Raw genomic sequence first — 21,877 nt, 5'->3', positions numbered from 1 at the left:
TAGTAAGCTAATGATAAAAACAATAGCAGAAATCGCTCTGGAAGTCATCAACCCGGACGTTGGAGGCGGTATAATGCATAAAGCCTATTGACAGCCATGGTGTGATGCATATCATGTGTTTGGTTCTGCTGGTCTTAGTTCAGTTCACACTGATCTTACTCAGGGCTACTGACTTCTGTCTGAAATGGCACCCTATCCCCTATAAAGTGCACTAAAGTAGTGTATTATATAGGGCAGAGGGTGCCATTTTGGACACAGACAGTGACTGCTTTCCACGACAACCCCCAGTAATAGGGGAAGTGATCTATCTAGTCTTCAACATCCTTTCCAACACTTCCCCTTCAGCAGTGATGTGCAACCTGTCCTCATACATGTCTAATAGTTTGGCAAGCATTCTATCTTTTCATTTAGATTTCTCTCTCTCATACATTTTAGTCATTTAGCAGACGCGCTTATCCAGAGAGACTTACAGTAGTGAGTGCATACTTTTTCTTGTTTGTTTGTACTGGTCCCCAGTGGGAATCAAACCCACAACCCTGGCGTTGCAAGTGCCATGTCTACCTACTGAACCACATGGGACCCCTACTCATACTTACTCCGAGCGATCTCACATACACACATACACACACACACACAAAAAACCCTCCACCCGTCTCCCTCCCTATACACAAGTCCACCTCGCCCCCTTCTATCTCTTTATTCCTCCCATTGATTCCCCTTCCCCCCTGGTCCCTGTGGCCTATTAACAGCATGATAGATGATCAGGCTTTGATCCACCGTCACTCACTGGCAGTGAGGTCAGCACCACCTGACCCAACGGCCATGTAAAGACAGATCCCTAAAATAACTTCTGTCTTGGTGTGACTTTGACTGCCCAGTTCCAATGTGTGGTGGTGAGAGATGTATGGGGAAGAGGGATGTGTGTGTTAGGGCGTGTCTGTTTGTGTGTGTGTCAGCTCTTGCAGGGTGGGATGGGCAGTGAGCCTTCATACCAACCACTATAGTGTCCTACGACTAGATCATAGCAAGTCAAGGGAAAGTGAATGTTTGTCCCCTTGGCCTTGCACTATTATGGCTCATATCTTACACCCCATTGGAACATACTGTGGACAAGAGTACAGGGTCAGACAGTATACAGTTTTTTGTGTTTATTTTTTGTTGCTTGTGTTTGTTCCCATTCTACATGGTATACTGTAATAAAGAGATCCTAACCTTTCCAGCAAAGGCAGAAGAATGTGTAGTGGTTATCAATACCTCCACATAACTATTTTACTAGTGCCCTGAGGGCGCCACTAACCCAGTGGCCTGGTTTCACCATAACACAGCTGTGTACTGATATCAGTCACACAGACAGAATGGGACTGGGTAACTTATCCTGTTAGCGCTAGAGAGGAGCGCTGTTTTCTAGCCTAGGCTATATATCACCCGTAACACCTTGCGCTGTACAGTCACAGTGGCATGGTAGTTAATAGTGATTTTACCATAGCTTTGATTTTGGGCCAGATCCTGGTTTTTGCAGCCAACCATGTCTTCAAGCTCCGCTTGTATAGACGCTGCAGCTATTGCAGTTGTATGTTATAAGGAGGGCTGTGTGTGTGTGCTGCCATTCTGTTGTGGGTAGAGAACACCTGAATATTTCATGGCGAGCGGCAGCAACGGGATCTGATCGCTAGTGTGCGTGTGCGACTGTGTGTGCGTCCATGTGTGTGATCTCTCCATTTCATTCCGCCATAGTGTCTGCAGATCACTCCCTCTGAGCTTAGAGAGATAGACCGGGCAAATAGGACTGTGTGGAGGCTTGATTCTGCCTGCCCTGAAAACGAGAGGCACTTAACTGCTCTGAAACGCCACTTACCTTGGGAGAGGGAGGGGTTATGGAGTCTGGGGTTATGCATTCTAGACCATACTATAGCAATTTGGAGAGAGAGTGCAAATGTATAGGTAAATATCAAGTCAGTCGGTCACACACAATAGAGGAATATCAACTCTCTGTCTCTGTCCCTCTCTCCCTTTCTCCTTATTCTCTCTCTCTGTCTCTTTCTTTCTATCCCTCTCCCTTTCTCCCATTCTCTCTCTTCTCTCTCTCTAACTCTCTCTTTATCCTATTTCTCCCTCCCTCCCTTCCCCCTCCCCCTCTCTCTCTCCTCTATCCCGCACTCTCTCTCCCTGTCTCCCTTTATCCTATTTCTCCCTCCCCCTCTCTCTCTTCTCTCCCCCTCTCTCTCTCTCTCTCTCTCTCTCTCTCTCTCTCTCTCTTTCTCTCTGTCTCTCTCTCTCTACCTCTGCCTACGTTATCATTTTGTCACTGTGTAAAGTGGTGCAGTAGGTGTTTGCTAATTCTCTCCATGTACAGCAGCTGTGGCTTCAAAACGCTGATAACATACCAGACCAGCAAAATATATACCTTGCTTTAACATCTATAGCAGCCTATTTTTCTCCCTGCGTCCCAAATGGCACCCTATTCTATATGTAGTGCACTAGTAGTGGTCAAAAGTAGAGCACTATATAGGGCTTAGGGTGCCATTTGGGATGCATATTATGTTAGAGCCTAAGGAAATGTATGAGAAATGTCTCAAAGTGAGAGGGACATATGTTGTCTGTGTTCTTAATGAGTTATGATGCTCGACTCATTATGTGGTGGTTCCAGAGTCTGTGTTCAAACGCACTGTTGTGTCTTTGGCTATGCCGGATTAAGTGATTTGACATGCTATTCTATAAAATCCTTTCTCCGTAATTAATATTACCTGATTGAGCTAATCATGTAAATGTAATTAACTAGAAAGTCGGGGAACCACAAAATAATATTTATAGAGCTGTTATCTTCCGAATAAACTCTTAAAGACCTAGTAATATTTGACATCAATAGCAATCGTCACCTTAATTCAGTCTCATCTGAAAGTTGTAAATTATTGGTTATCTTCACGAACCCTGGCTAACAAGTTGAATCAGCAATACAAAATTGGGTTTATTTATTTATTTACTAAATACCTAACTAATCACACAGAATTACACATACACATAATTAATCATAACTTGATTACAAATTACGTCATAAAGGAAAACGTCCCTAGCGGGTGAAACAGATATGACAGCTTGTTACACAAAAGAAAAGGGGCTGGGTTTGAGTGAAAGAGCAGGAAGACTGAGTAACAAAGGAAGAAGCTGTGCTATCGTAAATACAGTATCTTATGCATTCTAAATTACCGCCCATTTGGAAAAGGAAAATGCAATAAATATTTACTCTGAGCTGCGCTTCAGTAGGTTGGTGGTAGATGGAAGGTCGTGTTGCCAAACCAAGTCCTTTGTCCTTTGAAGAATGTCTCTGGTGATCAATTGGATACATTGTAATAACGTCGTTGTGTGATAGACGGGATACTCTGTCTGTTCCTTCCTAACCCTCGTTTGCAGCTGCTGTTGCTAATTCAACGGCTAGGAGGTATCACTTCTATAGTGAATAAGAGTTCAAAGTTCATAGCATTCGCAACCAAAGCTCACGCTGATGTTGGCTTCATTCTGTAGTTATTATCTGAACCATTCTGACATCGGACTGTCGTCCTCACATCCTCAGAACAGGAGGTTATATTGTTGTCAAGGCTTTATATAGGAAGGGAGAGGAGGGCGTGTTTGAAAAGTTGTATAACCCATGTCCCTTCACAGGGGCGGGCCACTGATTGAGCAGAGCCCTAACCTTATGAAAACCCAAATCTCTCATTTGGAAGCTAAAATTACATTTAATCTCTTCACCAATAATTTTATATTCAAACATTTAAATTGAACAACAATTCCATGTGAATCCGATAACTCTGATGTGTAGACTTTCCACTGTAGAGTTTATGTCATCTTATCATTGATGAGAATGTCTCAGATGACAACCGAACTGACATCATATTCATTAAGTACCACCGCATATGTTCCATTGGTCGGATTACCAGAATATAGTTCATTTCCCCCCACCTTCTGATGTTCCCAGAGTCTCTATATTAACCAAGGGGTTTTCCAAAGGGGGGAAGAGGTATTTATGACTGTCATAAACCTACCCCCAGGCCAACGTCATGACAGCACTTATTGTGAGTCACTCTAAAGTTTATCCAGTTCTGCAATTGTTATGCATTGTCTTTTCTGGTATATAAACACTTTTCCTTCTCCAGTCTATATGCCTTTTGAACCATGCATCCCACTGCTGGCTTGCCTCTGAAGCTAAGCAGGGTTGGTCCCTGGATGGGGTACCAGATGCTGCTGGAAGTGGTGTTGGAGGGCCAGTAAGAGGCACCCTTCCCTCTGGTTTAAAAACAAATATCCCAATGCCCCAGGGCAGTGATTGGAGACATTGCCCTGTGTAGGGTTCCATCTTTCAGATGGGACGTTAAACAGGTGTTCTGACCATCTGTGCTCACTAAAGAACCCATAGCACTCATAAGAGTAGGGGTGTTAACCCCGGTGTCCTGACTAAATTCCCAATCTGGCCCTCATACCATCATGGCCACCTAATCATCCCCAGCTTCCAGTTGGCTCATTCATCTCCCTTGTAACTATTCCCAAGATTGTTGCTGTAGATGAGAATGTGTTCTCAGTCAATTTACCTGGGAAAAAGATGGCAAACTATTGAGTCGAACACGCTAATTCCTCATTCTCTGGTACAGATCAGAATCTGTCATTCTCTTCCACCATAGCCAATAATGACAGCATGGTCAGTGGTCCAGTGGCCTAATCAATCCATCCCATTGTCCAGACTGTGTGTGTGTGTGTGTGTGTGTGTGTGTGTGTGTGTGTGTGTGTGTGTGTGTGTGTGTGTGTGTGTGTGTGTGTGTGTGTGATTGGCTATAGAAGTCATCAGGAAGAGAGCTACGATGGACTGATGAGCAATCCTAGTTGCACGGGTACCAGTGATTAACCAACATTTCATATTTTTCCCCGTTATTAAACACCTAATAACCAATGTCGGTTCAATTACTAATGAACTACAATGACCATAATCCACTGCGCCTGTTCTTTCCGGCTTGGACAGATGGATACACTTTTATGCTTGCTACGTTAGGATAGATACACAGACCGCATGAGAGAGGAAAGTACACAACACAATGAAGAGGGAGATGGATAGAGGACAGTTCATGAAAGTATGCATTATCTACTTTGAAGAACTAGTAAAATGATTTAGTCAGACAGCCATGCAGCATACGGTGGGCAGGCACAGAGAATGTTGTCTGGCTGTTTGTCTGCTACTGCCTGAGCAGAGATGAGATTAGGATTTTTAAGGAATGAAAAGTAATAGTCATCAATTAAAAATAATGTAATATATATGTAACGATCGTCTTCGGGAGAAAGAGAGGAGGACCAAGGTGCAGCGCGGTAAGTGTTCATGTCTTTTTAATAAACAAACTGAACACTGGAACAAAACAATAAATGTTGTGAACAAAACGAAACAGTACCGTGTGGCCCAAACACTCACACTGAAACAAACACCCACAAACCAAAAGTGAAACCCAGGCTACCTAAGTATGATTCTCAATCAGGGACAACAATTGACAGCTGCCTCTGATTGAGAACCATACTAGGCCGAACTCAAAAACCAACATAGAAAAACAAACATAGACTGCCCACCCCAACTCACGCCCTGACCATACTAAAACAAAGACAAAAACAAAGGAACTAAGGTCAGAACGTGACAATACACAACTGAAATATTGTATTATTTCATAGTAATTTCCTATTTTTCTATTGCTGTCTACTCAATGTGGACCTGACAGAGACAAAGGAATATTTAAAATGTTTTGGCAATTGAATGTCCCCTATTTTGGGCTTTGGAATTTCAATAAAAAAATCGAAAATAATTTGAATCTCATGTATGTAATGTTTAAAAACATGTAGCTCTCTTCCTGATGGCTTCTATAGCCAAAGAAGTAGAGTAGGTCTACAGGAAATGTTTTGCCCACCTTGGTAGAGTAGAAACATCGGACTATGTGTGTGCATGTGTGTGGCCGTGGTTGTGTTTGAATTCCCCCAGTCCTGCATCTTGGCAGTAGGAGAGTAGCACCGTTGTTGGCATTCACGTCAGCCACTCCACAACACCACCCACTGTATCCATGTCTTTACCCCTCACTGTATCCCTGGTACTCCTCACTGTATCCCTGGTACTCCTCACTGTATCCCTGGTACTCCTCACTGTATCCCTGTCTTTACCCCTCACTGTATCCCTGGTACTCCACACTGTATCCCTGGTACTCCTCACTGTATCCCTGTCTTTACCCCTCACTGTATCCCTGGTACTCCTCACTGTATCCCTGGTACTCCTTACTGTATCCCTGTCTTTACCCCTCACTGTATCCCTGGTACTCCTCACTGTATCCCTGGTACTCCTTACTGTATCCCTGTCTTTAGCCCTCACTGTATCCCTGGTACCCCTCACTGTATCCCTGGTACTCCTCACTGTATCCCTGTCTTTACCCCTCACTGTATCCCTGGTACTCCACACTGTATCCCTGGTACTCCTCACTGTATCCCTGTCTTTACCCCTCACTGTATCCCTGGTACTCCTCACTGTATCCCTGGTACTCCTTACTGTATCCCTGTCTTTACCCCTCACTGTATCCCTGGTACCCCTCACTGTATCCCTGGTACCCCTCACTGTATCCCTGGTACTCCTCACTGTATCCCTGTCTTTACCCCTCACTGTATCCCTGGTACTCCTCACTGTATCCCTGGTACTCCTCACTGTATCCCTGTCTTTACCCCTCACTGTATCCCTGGTACTCCTCACTGTATCCCTGGTACTCCTCACTGTATCCCTGTCTTTACCCCTCACTGTATCCCTGGTACTCCTCACTGTATCCATGTCTTTACCCCTCACTGTATCCCTGGTACTCCTCACTGTATCCCTGTCTTTACCCCTCACTGTATCCCTGGTACTCCTCACTGTATCCATGTCTTTACCCCTCACTGTATCCCTGGTACTCCTCACTGTATCCCTGGTACTCCTCACTGTATCCCTGTCTTTACCCCTCACTGTATCCCTGGTACTCCTCACTGTATCCCTGGTACTCCACACTGTATCCCTGTCTTTACCCCTCACTGTATCCCTGGTACCCCTCACTGTATCCCTGGTACTCCTCACTGTATCCCTGATACTCCTCACTGTATCCCTGTCTTTACCCCTCACTGTATCCCTGGTACTCCACACTGTATCCCTGGTACTCCTCACTGTATCCCTGTCTTTACCCCTCACTGTATCCCTGGTACTCCTCACTGTATCCCTGGTACTCCTTACTGTATCCCTGTCTTTAGCCCTCACGCCCTCACTGTATCCCTGGTACCCCTCACTGTATCCCTGGTACTCCTCACTGTATCCCTGTCTTTACCCCTCACTGTATCCCTGGTACTCCACACTGTATCCCTGGTACTCCTCACTGTATCCCTGTCTTTACCCCTCACTGTATCACTGGTACTCCTCACTGTATCCCTGGTACTCCTCACTGTATCCCTGTCTTTACCCCTCACTGTATCCCTGGTACTCCTCACTGTATCCCTGGTACTCCTCACTGTATCCCTGTCTTTACCCCTCACTGTATCCCTGGTACTCCTCACTGTATCCATGTCTTTACCCCTCACTGTATCCCTGGTACTCCTCACTGTATCCCTGTCTTTACCCCTCACTGTATCCCTGGTACTCCTCACTGTATCCATGTCTTTACCCCTCACTGTATCCCTGGTACTCCTCACTGTATCCCTGGTACTCCTCACTGTATCCCTGTCTTTACCCCTCACTGTATCCCTGGTACTCCTCACTGTATCCCTGGTACTCCACACTGTATCCCTGTCTTTACCCCTCACTGTATCCCTGGTACCCCTCACTGTATCCCTGGTACCCCTCACTGTATCCCTGGTACTCCTCACTGTATCCCTGATACTCCTCACTGTATCCCTGTCTTTACCCCTCACTGTATCCCTGGTACTCCACACTGTATCCCTGGTACTCCTCACTGTATCCCTGTCTTTACCCCTCACTGTATCCCTGGTACTCCACACTGTATCCCTGGTACTCCTCACTGTATCCCTGGTACTCCTCACTGTATCCCTGGTACTCCTCACTGTATCCCTGGTACTCCACACTGTATCCCTGTCTTTACCCCTCACTGTATCCCTGGTACCCCTCACTGTATCCCTGGTACCCCTCACTGTATCCCTGGTACTCCTCACTGTATCCCTGATACTCCTCACTGTATCCCTGTCTTTACCCCTCACTGTATCCCTGGTACTCCACACTGTATCCCTGGTACTCCTCACTGTATCCCTGTCTTTACCCCTCACTGTATCCCTGGTACTCCACACTGTATCCCTGGTACTCCTCAATGTATCCCTGGTACTCCTCACTGTATCCCTGGTACTCCTCACTGTATCCCTGTCTTTACCCCTCACTGTATCCCTGGTACTCCACACTGTATCCCTGGTACTCCTCACTGTATCCCTGGTACTTCACACTGTATCCCTGTCTTTACCCCTCACTGTATCCCTGGTACTCCTCACTGTATCCCTGTCTTTACCCCCCACTGTATCCCTGGTACCCCTCACTGTATCCCTGGTACTCCACACTGTATCCCTGTCTTTACCCCTCACTGTATCCCTGGTACTCCACACTGTATCCCTGTCTTTACCCCTCACTGTATCCCTGGTACTCCTCACTGTATCCCTGTCTTTACCCCCCACTGTATCCCTGGTACCCCTCACTGTATCCCTGGTACTCCTCACTGTATCCCTGTCTTTACCCCTCACTGTATCCCTGGTACTCCTCACTGTATCTCTGGTACTCCTCACTGTATCCCTGTCTTTACCCCTCACTGTATCCCTGGTACTCCACACTGTATCCCTGTCTTTACCCCTCACTGTATCCCTGGTACTCCTCACTGTATCCCTGTCTTTACCCCTCACTGTATCCCTGGTACTCCTCACTGTATCCCTGGTACTCCTCACTGTATCCCTGTCTTTACCCCTCACTGTATCCCTGTCTTTACCCCTCACTGTATCCCTGTCTTTACTCCTCACTGTATCCCTGGTACTCCTCACTGTATCCCTGTCTTTACCCCTCACTGTATCCCTGTCTTTACCCCTCACTGTATCCCTGTCTTTACTCCTCACTGTATCCCTGGTACTCCTCACTGTATCCCTGTCTTTACCCCTCACTGTATCCCTGGTACTCCTCACTGTATCCCTGTCTTTACCCCTCACTGTATCCCTGTCTGTACCCCTCACTGTATCCCTGGTACTCCTCACTGTATCCCTGTCTTTACCCCTCACTGTATCCCTGGTACTCCACACTGTATCCCTGTCTTTACCCTTCACTGTATGCCTGTCTTTACCCCTCACTGTATCCCTGTCTTTACCCCTCACTGTATCCCTGGTACTCCTCACTGTATCCCTGGTACTCCTCACTGTATCCCTGGTACTCCTCACTGTATCCCTGTCTTTACCCCTCACTGTATCCCTGGTACTCCACACTGTATCCCTGGTACTCCTCACTGTATCCCTGTCTTTACCCCTCACTGTATCCCTGGTACTCCACACTGTATCCCTGGTACTCCTCACTGTATCCCTGGTACTCCTCACTGTATCCCTGGTACTCCTCACTGTATCCCTGTCTTTACCCCTCACTGTATCCCTGGTACTCCACACTGTATCCCTGGTACTCCTCACTGTATCCCTGGTACTCCACACTGTATCCCTGTCTTTACCCCTCACTGTATCCCTGGTACTCCTCACTGTATCCCTGTCTTTACCCCCCACTGTATCCCTGGTACCCCTCACTGTATCCCTGGTACTCCTCACTGTATCCCTGTCTTTACCCCTCACTGTATCCCTGGTACTCCTCACTGTATCTCTGGTACTCCTCACTGTATCCCTGTCTTTACCCCTCACTGTATCCCTGGTACTCCACACTGTATCCCTGTCTTTACCCCTCACTGTATCCCTGGTACTCCTCACTGTATCCCTGTCTTTACCCCTCACTGTATCCCTGGTACTCCTCACTGTATCCCTGGTACTCCTCACTGTATCCCTGTCTTTACCCCTCACTGTATCCCTGTCTTTACCCCTCACTGTATCCCTGTCTTTACTCCTCACTGTATCCCTGGTACTCCTCACTGTATCCCTGTCTTTACCCCTCACTGTATCCCTGTCTTTACCCCTCACTGTATCCCTGTCTTTACTCCTCACTGTATCCCTGGTACTCCTCACTGTATCCCTGTCTTTACCCCTCACTGTATCCCTGGTACTCCTCACTGTATCCCTGTCTTTACCCCTCACTGTATCCCTGTCTGTACCCCTCACTGTATCCCTGGTACTCCTCACTGTATCCCTGGTACTCCTCACTGTATCCCTGTCTTTACCCCTCACTGTATCCCTGGTACTCCACACTGTATCCCTGGTACTCCTCACTGTATCCCTGGTACTCCTCACTGTATCCCTGGTACTCCACGCTGTATCCCTGTCTTTACCCCTCACTGTATCCCTGTCTTTACCCCTCACTGTATCCCTGTCTTTACCCCTCACTGTATCCCTGTCTTTACCCCTCACTGTATCCCTGTCTTTCCCCCTCACTGTATCCCTGTCTTTACCCCTCACTGTATCCCTGTCTTTTCTTCCACTTCCACCCTACTCCTTCTCTCATTCTCTCTCATTCTATGGTGCCACTCCCTATTCCTCTCTCACCCCCCTCTCTCACCCCCTCTCTCTCACACACACACACACACACACACACACACACACACACACACACACACACACACACACACACACACACACACACACACACAATCTCGCTCTTTTCCTCTGTCTCCCTCTCTCTCTCTCCCTCCCTCCTCTGTCTTGTTGCTGCATAGTGAATGCTGGCTGCCTCTCAAGTCCCCACGGAGCTTATTGAACTGAACCCTGCAACATACACTATTTGTTTCGCTTATTTATTTTTATGTGGGAGGAATGTGTGTGTGTCAGAGAGAAGAAGTGAGTTTGTGTGGTTGAAAAGCGGTAGCGTGTGTGTACTGTATGTGTGTGCGATGTGTGTGATGTGCGTGTGTGATTGGAGTCACAGCATAATGCAGTACAATAATTTTGCAACAAATCTCCTCTCGCTTCATTCTCCCCTCTTGATTCATATTTCACCTCACTATTCCTCCAATACACCGTTCCATACCCCTGGAGAATTGTTTAATCACTCTACTCTGCTCTCTGTGAATAACATCAAGAAATCACATTATTGCTGGATCTGAAAGCATTACCCTCAAAGTATTATTACATGTCTCCAACTGAAATACAATACGCCAGTCTCACCCAGGTAGACCTGAATAGAATGTGAAAGGAGAAGGCCAGCCCTCTAACAGATTGGGTATTAACAAATAGCTGTGGGACCGTTGGTTGACGTGTAGCCAAAGTCTTTGAGTGTAAGTGAGCAAGAGCGAGAGAGAGGGAGGGAGAGAGAGAGAGAGAGAGAGAGAGAGCCAGGAGGGGAGCATGCCTTGCCACATAATTAGCTTTCATTTGGGTCCCCTGGCCTGGATCACCCTCTCTATCCCTTCTTCTCTCACCCCTTCCTTTCATCCCTCCTTCCCACCCTCTTTATTTAAATCTCCCTCTCCATATATGCATGTCAAGCACTTGGTGATCTAGTGTCTGTGAGGTGAGAATCTGATACATATGTCAGTTCCCTCCGGAGACAGTCTGAGTCATAAAGACAAAGGGGGCAACAGGAAGAACAGGAAGAAAGGTAGAGGCTGAGAAGCAGAGGGAGAGTGAGAGATGGGAGTAAGCTGAGAAATGAAGAGAGAGAAAGGTGAGGGAGAGGAAGTGGTGAGGGAGACGAAGAGAAGTGTTCCACCCTGAAATGCTGCAGGGTTTGGCTTGGCATGCCAGGCACGGTCACCATTGTTTGGAGCAAGTTTGTCACAAAGAAACTAGATTGGCACGGTACAGAGGGATAAAGTGTATTATGAGTGAACAGGTTGGTTGACAGGAGAGTGCCTTGTTTACAACTGTCCTGTATGGGAGACAGCTCCTCTTGAAGAAAGTAGGACATCACTGAGACATAACAGAGACAGCAACTGCTCCCCGAGCGCCAGTGGACGTTGAGTTAAAGGGGAAGAAGGGGAAGGGGAAGACACATTTTGGATGAATGCATTCAGTTGTGCAACTGACTGGATACCATACCCCACTTTCCCTTCCATTAACACAACAGCACAACAGGCAGGTAGGTGCACAAGACACCATAGTGACAACAGCATTACCACAGACAGGTGCTAGTGCTACCACAGTGAGATGCTATCGTTTGGAGCTAGGAAGAACAGGGAGATTTACATGGCGTAGTTTGCACAGGTGCAACAGAGAGGCTGCTGTGTAGGTAAAAGACTCCTACGAAGTGTACCGCACCTCTAAATGATAACGCTGATTAATCAAATTCCATATGCTGACCGCAAGGCACTGCAGAGGGTGGTACACTCAGTCGAACGCACCACTGGGTGCACACAGCCTGCCATCCAGGACATCTACAACACCAGGTGTCGCAGAAAGGCCAAGAAGATCATCATTGACCCCAGCCACCGTAGGCAGTACAGGAGCATCATGGCTAAAACTAACAGACTGGCCACTAGCTTCTACCCCCAGACCATTAGGCTGCGGAATAGTCAGTTACATGTCCCTGCCCCCCCCCCCAACTGCCCACACCTCAGTGGATATTTATATTAATCATTGTCACAGTTGTAAACAGTTATATATTATTATTATTATTTATTGTTTCATTCACACCTGCACTGTTGGAGCTCGGAGCTTAAGAATTTCACTGTACACTGCAACTACCTGTGACTAATTAAAAATATCTATCTAATCTAGAATAAATCATTTGTTTTAATAATGAATTTCACCATGCAGGTGATGCACTGCACAGACTCAACAGTATTCCCCTCACCATCCACCCCTCATCCTGTCTAGCAGTTTGAGCTGTTGTCTTGTAGTCTGAGGCTGCGTCCTAAATGGCACCCTATTCCCTATGTAGTGCACTTTTGACCAGAGCCTGGAACACAGGCTGACTCTATCCTTCTACTGCCCCTGCCAAAGTCAACTTATTATGTTGTGAGACAGTTGGGCTCAGCAGGCTCAGACTGTGTGGGTTTAACATTAAGCTGCTGGGCCCTGGGAGAGGGGGTGAAGGAGGACAAGGAGGAGGGGGGGCTGGGGAGGAGAGGTAGAGGGGAGATTGGGGAGGAGATAATGAGAGAAGGAGGTGTTAAGGCTGTAGCTGTGTTGTGATGTGGTGCTGGCCTTTTGGGATCCACTGTTGTTGACTCAAACACTGCCTCAGCCAGGCTTTTTAGAATATTAATTAATTTTTGTATTTATTTTTGTTTATTTAACTAGGCAAGTCAGTTAAGAACAAATTATTGTTTATAATGACAGCCTAAACCGCCCAAAACCCAGACGACGCTGGGCCAATTGTGCGCCGCACTATGGGACTCCCAATTATACAGCCTGTAATCGAACCAGGGTGTCTGTAGTCACACCTCACGCACTGAGATGCCGTGTCTTAGAACGCTGCGCCACTCGGGAGCCCCAGACTGTCAGGAAGGGAAGGAAGGAGAGAAGCCTCAGCCTTCCCCTCTCTTAAGGGTTGGGGGAACTGAGGAGGTTGGTGGGGAGGAGAGTTCATCACCAGATCTCAAAGTCCATTGTTCCAGTGGGAAGTGTGTGAGTGACGGAGAGGGTGCGTGTTTTGTGTGTGTCTGCGTTTGACCCTTTCTCTCACACACTCTTTCTGTCACTCTGTCTTTTTTTCAGACATGAGTTTATTTTGTTCTTTCTTCCAGTGACACTGTAGCCTACCAGCTATCTCCCTCGGTCTAAAATACAATTTCTCACCATTCACTCTTCCCCTCATCTCTGTCAATTCAATTCAATTCAAGGGGCTTTATTGGCATGGGAAACGTGTTAACATTGCCAAAGCAAGTGAGGTAGATAATATACAAAAGTGAAATAAACAATAAAAATGAACAGTAAACATTACACATACAGAAGTTTCAAAAGAATAAAGACATTACAAATGTCATTACAAATATATACAGTGTTGTAACAATGTACAAATGGTTAAAGTACACCAGGGAAAATAAATAAGCATAAATATGGGTTGTGTCTATATCTCTCTCTCTCTCTCTCTCTCTCTCTCTCTCTCTCATATACTCACACAGAAGCTCAAATATGCAAACAACTTTTTTACACCTGATTGGGAACCTGACACTCTCCCCTTCCCTTATCTCTCTCTCCTCCTCCCCACTTTCTCAAATCCTCAAACCCCCACAGAAGAACTCCATCACTCCACTTTCCAGGTTTTGAACCTGTAGATAAATGTGCCGTGTCATTGGATAAGACTGTTTGAGTGGAGATAGAATGTTACTTCAGCCCTCTAGTAAAGCCACTCTGTTCTATGGAAGAGAGGCAGGGCTTGATATGCAAAAGCAGCTTGAGGGGGCGGAGGCCAAGAGAGAGTTTGCAGCAATGTGACTCTCTCTCTAGGGGCCGGCCCAGCTGAAGCCAGTTGCCCGGCAACAGCTCAGGGAGAGGGGAGGAGGGGGGAGTGGCCTAATCTCAACAACTGTTGCCAGAACTGAAGCTCCCTCTGTGTGAATGTGAGCCAGCCAGAGAGCGAACAACCAAATGAGTGTGTGTAAGAGAGTTGCTGCATCTCTGCATGTGTGTGAGAGAGTGAGGTAGTTGCAGTGTGTGTGAGTCGTGCTCTCACAGAGGAGCTAAGCCAGCCAGCGCAGTTTTAGAGGCTCTGAAAGAGCACTCTCTCCTCTCCTCTCCCTCTTTTTCTGGACAACACTGATTCAAAGGACTGCCATTTGGACTATCTAAACCCCTGGCACTTTATGTACTGACCTGGCTTCACCTGTGTGTGTAAGACGAAAGGCAGAGGACTTCGCCCCTGGTTTGAGGGGCGCGTTGGATGACTTCTATGGATGAGGGCTTGGCCGGTGGAGTGTTGGGCCAGGGGGACCACCATGGCTCCCCCCAAATAATGGATGGGGTAAGAGACAGCACCTCTTTGCTACAGGATGGGGGTAAGGGGATAGAGGGGTAGAAGGATAGAGAGAAGGATCTGGGGCGGAGGTTAGGGGTTGGGGGATCTGGGGGGGTTGGTGCGGTGGAGAGTTCAGCACCAGAGCTCAAAGTCCATTGTTCCAGTGGGGTGTGTGAGTGACGGAGAGTGTGTGTGTTTTGTGTGTGTGTGTCTGTGTTTGACCCTTTCTCTGTCTTATGCTCTTTCTTCCGCTGCCACGCTGTAGCCTACAGTCTATCTCCCTCTGAAATACAATTAATCACCATTCACTCTTCGCCTCATCTCTCCCTCTCTCTCGCTCCCCCTCATTCTCTGACCAGCCAGCCCCGGATTTCAATTAATCCCATTACAATCAGAGGAGGGGTGAACCGAGACAGCACCCAGCCACCGGCTATACAGAGAGAGATAGAGACTTAAACATTGTGGGTTTTTAGTGTACAGTATAGTATGAGCTTGGCTGAAGCTCAATGTTGTCCGTTCCGGCTGTGTAACTTAGCCTATGGTTCAGTGAGAAAGGAGAAGTTTATCCCACACAACAATGTGTCAAAAAAGGAAGTCTACATTCAAACTGTTGGACTGGGTGATAGGGTTTCACGATGTTTGAGTTTCCTTGATCAGTACATGTGACTTTGTCAATATAATTACCGACATGTTGTAATTGTGGTCCCAGTTCCACAGAAAAGAGGAAAGATGTCTATTTATCATACAGTAACTAGTTTCTCCCACAGTGACATGTGACATGGCTAGCCGTATCTGTTTGAACAAGATGGCTCATGTTCTGTAACAAGACATTAAGTAATGAGATGCGTCCTCTTATTCTCAAACTATCTAAGCTGATAGGCCTAAACTATATTGTTTTGGTCTAAACCAGATCTGCCTGTCTAATACTGTATTTTGACCTGGGCAGGAATAACTACACTGAACAAAAAAATAAACGCAACATGTAAAGTGTTGGTCCCATGTTTCGTGAGCTGAAATAAATGATCCCAGAAATGTTCCATATGCACAAAAAGCTTATTTCTCCCAAATGTTGTGAACAAATTTGTTTACCTCCCTGTTAGAGAGCATTTCTCCTTTGCCAAGATAATTAATCCACCTGACAGGTGTATCATATCAAGAAGCTGATTAAACAGCATGATTATTACACACGTGCACCTTGTGCTGGGGACAATAAAAGGCCACTAAAAGGCCAGGTTTGTCACACAACACAATACCTCAAGATGTCTCAAGTTTTGAGGGAGCGTGCAATTGGCATGCTGACTGCAGGAATGTCCACCATAGCTGTTGCCAGAGAATTGAATGTTCTCTACCATAAGCCTCCTGCAACGTCATTTTTAGAGAATTTGGCAGTTAGTCCAACCATAGACCGCGTGTGGGCGAGCGGTTTACTGATGTCAACATTGTGAACAGATTGCCCCATGGTGGCAGTAGGGTGGCACCTCTCTATCGCTTTCCACTCTCCATTCCAAGAGCATTTTTAGCACGGCTTTTCTGAACTCTAATATGGCCTGTCTCCATTATGGCGTCTATATCAGGGCTTTATTCTGGTAGTTGGTGTAGGTTTTGTTTTGATATTAAACAGCGGGCTCTAACTGGTTCGTTTGAACATGACCAGGGCCCAGTTGCTCAGCACTTGTTGCTCAATGACAACAGGTTTAACACCATGAGAACAAATGGATGGTCAGCATGTTGATGACACTGCATTCTGACTCCTAGGGCACTGATACTGATACTAGGGAATATTACACTGACTCCATTGGCTCTCTCACCCTCTCTTTATCTGTCTGAGTATGTGTTCCTGAAATACACTTTCAGATAGTCAGGATGACCGGACTGATTCCTCAGCGGGCCTCTTAACACCCATTCCCCCTCACCAAGGATACCTTTTATCTATCTGACACACACACGCACATGCACACGCACGCGCACGCACACGCACGCACACACACGCACGCACGCACAACACACACACACACACACACACACACACACACACACACACACACACTACTCAACATAACCCCTCTAGCCCAATCTTAGTCCTGCTTTGAGGAAAGAAAAACCAGCTGAGGGAAATGTCACCACAGGGCCATCCAGCCAGCGTGGCACAGACAGGGACACAAACACGCGTTTGTTCCCACTTTGCTCTTCAGGGAACAGATAGCTGACAAAGGACAAGGACAGAATGGAAAGGGAGTGGCTCCCATAGAGGTATACAGAAGACTGTGTTGAAGTTTTTTTTACTGGGAAACCCAATACAGCCAATTGGGTTGATACAGGGACACTCTGGAAACACAGGACGGGAAACACTCTGGGGTGGGTGTGGGTGTGAAATGGGTCCTTCCTATTGTCGAAGAGAACGTGTGTGTTTGTTTGAAACACACACCCTGAAAACGTGATAGATCAATGGCACACAATGAATGGTGGTTTGGAGGAGCTGAGTCCACAGAGAGACTTGAGGACCTACTACTGTACAGGTGTCCTAGAACAAGCATACAGGAGCCGCCATCAGTTATGAGGTTGTGTGTATGAGGTTGTGTCCATTTCTAAGTGTGTATGTGTCTGGGGTTTATAGTTTATAGTCTATGTGTCAGCACGTGCCTCGAGCATTTCTGTTTGTGTCTGCGTGTGTTTCTCAGTAGCCGAAACCTGAAGTGCTTTTAGAGACTTCTAGTGCTTACTTCACAGAATGCGGCTGGATTATGAGTCATCAGTTCCTGTTCTCTTTTGACTCTCAGGTTTTTTTTACTCCATCTGTGAATGTGTGGGCTGAGAGTCTCTCCATTGCTGCAAGAGGTTGAATCATAAAGATCCAAAACACACACATAGGAAACACTGGAAATAACCTCAGCTGTACTCAGAGAAGGAAACATACTGACTAAACGGTTAACACATAGGCCTACTGGTAAAGGACAGTAAAATAGACTTAAAAAGCAATATTGTTCAGTGACTGCACAGGTAGACTCCATTGTGTTGGAGAGAGCACTTGAATCGAATGCCGGCTGCTGAGTTAGAGTGTAAGACCGAGATAAAGAGACTGAAAAGCACTCTGCAGTGCGTCAACAGTATGAGATTGGATTTGGATCTTATCTTCTCAAGCACAGTCAGAGAAACACCAGCAAAGCCACAGTATGGCTCTCTCTCTCTCTCTTTCCTTCTTTCTCTCACTGTCGCTCACTCTCCCAGTCTATCTTTCTTTCCCTCCCTCTCGGTCTCTCTCTCTCCCCCACTCCTGTTTCTGCTGACACCCACAAAATCAAAGCCTCCTCTTTTTTGAATTTCGCCAGTCAATGTCTGTCCCAGTGGGTGGCTGCTCATACCTGCTGCTCTCTCTCGCTCTCTTTCTCTCGCTCTCTTTCTCTCGCTCTCTTTCTCTTGCTCTCTCTCCGTCTCTCATCTCTCCAACATACCCAATATCCATAAAAGATCATCCAGACTTTAATTCAGGGAATAATTATCCAGACTATCTGAATATTTCCCATCTCTGGACAGCGGGAGAGAGGGATGCAGATGGTGGGAAAAGGATAGGATCCAGGCTAGAATACATGGAATAGCTAAATTATCCTTTCAGATTTCCCATGCGGAAGTTGAAAGGTATTACGACGCATGGGAAAGAATAGATGGACACAGGCCTTCTGTCTCTTTCTCTTTAGGCTAAATACTTCCGGCGCCGACAGAGATGGCCGCCTCGCTTCGCGTTCCTAGGAAACTATGCAGTATTTAGTTTTTTTACGTGTTATTTCTTACATTGGTACCCCAGGTCATCTTAGGTTTCATTACATATAGTCGGGAAGAACTACTGAATATGAGCAACGTCAACTCACCACCAGTACGACCAGGAATATGACTTTCCCGAAGCGGATCCTGTGTTCTGCCTTACAAACAGGACAACGGAATGGATCCCAGCCTGCGACCTAAAACAACGACGTCGTAAAAGAGGGAAACGAAGCGGTCTTCTGGTCAGACTCCGGAGACGGGCACATCACGCACCACTCCCTAACATACTACTCGCCAATGTCCAGTCTCTTGACAACAAGGTTGATGAAATCTGAGCAAGGGTAGCATTCCAGAGGGACATCAGAGACTGTAACGTTCTTTGCTTCACGGAAACATGGCTCACTCGAGAGACGCTAACGGAATCGGTGCAGCCAGCTGGTTTCTTTACGCATCGCCCCGACAGAAACAAACATCTTTCTGGTAAGAAGAGGGGCGGGGGCGTATGCTTTATGATTAACGAGACGTGGTGTGATCACAACAACATACAGGAACTCAAGTCCTTCTGTTCACCTGATTTAGAATTCCTCAAAATCAAATGTCGACCGCATTATCTACCAAAGGAATTATCTTCGATTATAATCACAGCCGTATATATTCCCCCCCAAGCAGACACATCGATGGCCCTGAACAAACTGGAAACCACATATCCTGAGGCTGCATTCATTGTAGCTGGGTATTTTAACAAGGCTAATCTGAAAACCAGACTCCCTAAATTGTATCAGCGTATCGATTGCGCAACCAGGGCTGGTAAAACCTTGGATCATTGCTATTCTAACTTCCGCGACGCATATAAGGCCCTCCCCCGCCCTCCTTTCGGAAAAGCTGACCACGACTCCATTTTGTTGCTCCCTGCCTACAGACAGAAACTAAAACAAGAAGCTCCCGCGCTCAGGTCTGTTCAACGCTGGTCCGACCAATCTGATTCCACGCTTCAAGACTGCTTCGATCACGTGGATTGGGATATGTTCCGCATTGCTTCCAACAACAACATTGACGAATACGCTGACTCGGTGAGCGAGTTCATTAGAAAGTGCATTGACAATGTCGTTCCCATAGCAACGATTAAAACATTCCCAAACCAGAAACCGTGGATTGATGGTAGCATTCGCGTGAATCTGAAAGCGCAAACTACTGCTTTTAACCAGGGAAAGGTGACCGGAAACATGACCGAATACAAACATTGTAGCTATTCCCTCCGCAAGGCAATCAAACAAGCTAAGCGTCAGTATAGAGACAAAGTAGAGTCACAATTCAACGGCTCAGACACAAGAGGTATGTGGCAGGGTCTACAGTCAATCACGGATTACAAAAAGAAAACCAGCCCCGTCACGGACCAGGATGTCTTGCTCCCAGGCAGACTAAATAACTTTTTTGCCCGCTTTGAGGACAATACAGTGCCACTGACACGGCCCGCAACCAAAACCGTCGGACTCTCCTTCACTGCAGCTGACGTGAGTAAAACATTTAAACGTGTTAACCCTCGCAAGGCTGCAGGCCCAGACGGCATCCCCAGCCACGTCCTCAGGGCATGCGCAGACCAGCTGGCTGGTGTGTTTACGGACATATTCAATCAAGCCTTATCCCAGTCTGCTGTTTCCACATGCTTCAAGAGAGCCACCATTGTTCCTGTTCCCAAAAAAGCTAAGGTAACTGAGCTGATCGAATACCGCCCCGTAGCACTCACTTCCGTCATCATGAAGTGCTTTGAGAGACTAGTCAAGGACCATATCACCTCCACCCTACCTGACACCCTAGACCCACTCCAATTTGCTTACCGCCCAAATAGGTCCACAAACGATGCAATCTCAACCACACTGCACACTGCCCTAACCCATCTGGACATGAGGAATACCTATGTGAGAATGCTGTTCATCGACTACAGCTCATCATTTAACACCATGATACCCTCCAAACACGTCATCAAGCTCGAGACCCTGGGTCTCGACCCCGCCCTGTGCAACTGGGTACTGGACTTCCTGACGGGCGGTGAGGGTAGGTAACAACATCTCCCACAAGGGTGCGTTCTGAGCCCTCTCCTGTACTCCCTGTTTACCCAAGACTGCGTGGCCATGCACGCCTCCGACTCAATCATCAAGTTTGCTGACGACACTACAGTGGTAGGCTTGATTACCAACAACAACGATACGGCCTACAGGGAGGAGGTGAGGTTCCTCGGAGTGTGGTGTCAGGAGGATATGATTGTGGACTTCAGGAAACAGCAGAGGGAGCACCCCCCTATCCACATCGATGGGACAGTAGTGGAGAGGGTAGCAAGTTTTAAGTTCCTCGGCGTACACATCACGGACAAACTGAATTGGTCCACCCACACAGACAGTGTCGTGAAGAAGGCGCAGCAGCGCCTCTTCAACCTCAGGAGGCTGAAGAAATTCGGCTTGTCACCAAAAGCACTCACAAACTTCTACAGACGCACAATCGAGAGCATCCTGTCGGGCTGTATCACCGCCTGGTACGGCAACTGCTCCGCCCACAACCGTAAGGCTCTCCAGAGGGTAGTGAGGTCTGCACAACGTATCACCAGGGGCAAACTACCTGCCCTCCAAGACACCTACACCACCCGATGTCACAGGAAGGCCATAAAGATCATCAAGGACAACAACCATCCGAGCCACTGCCTGTTCACCCCGCTATCATCCAGAAGGTGAGGTCAGTACAGGTGCATCAAAGCAGGGACCGAGAGACTGAAAAACAGCTTCTATCTCAAGGCCATTAGACTGTTAAACAGCCACCACTAACATTGAGTGGCTGCTGCCAACACACTGACTCAACTCCAGCCACTTTAATAATGGGAATTGATGGAAATTGATGTAAATGATATCACTAGCCACTTTAAACAATGCTACTTAATATAATGTTTACATAACCTACATTACTCATCTCATATGTATATGTATATACTGTACTCTATAACATCTACTGCATCTTTATGTAATACATGTATCACTAGCCACTTTAAATTATGCCACTTTGTTTACATACCCTACATTACTCATCTCA

General features: G+C 46.8%; 1 protein-coding gene across 3 annotated transcripts in view; it reads left to right on the top strand.

Annotated features, from left to right (window-relative positions):
• LOC115142472 (rab11 family-interacting protein 4A-like) overlaps positions 1 to 21,877 on the top strand; it is an 87,972-nt gene that overhangs the window by 38,001 nt on the left and 28,094 nt on the right. The window contains exon 1 of one of the 3 annotated variants that reach the window (XM_029681972.2): positions 14,639 to 15,052. The exons of the other annotated variants lie outside the window; for them this stretch is intronic. Coding sequence (XP_029537832.1) covers positions 14,972 to 15,052 — 81 coding nt within the window. The 5' untranslated portion in view covers positions 14,639 to 14,971. Of the gene's footprint in view, positions 1 to 14,638; positions 15,053 to 21,877 lie in introns of those variants that run through there. 3 annotated transcript variants of the gene reach the window in all.

Source organism: Oncorhynchus nerka, linkage group LG15, assembly GCF_034236695.1.
Source record: "Oncorhynchus nerka isolate Pitt River linkage group LG15, Oner_Uvic_2.0, whole genome shotgun sequence".
Classification (NCBI taxonomy): Eukaryota; Metazoa; Chordata; class Actinopteri; order Salmoniformes; family Salmonidae; genus Oncorhynchus; species Oncorhynchus nerka.
This window is presented reverse-complemented; position numbering and strand designations above follow the sequence as displayed.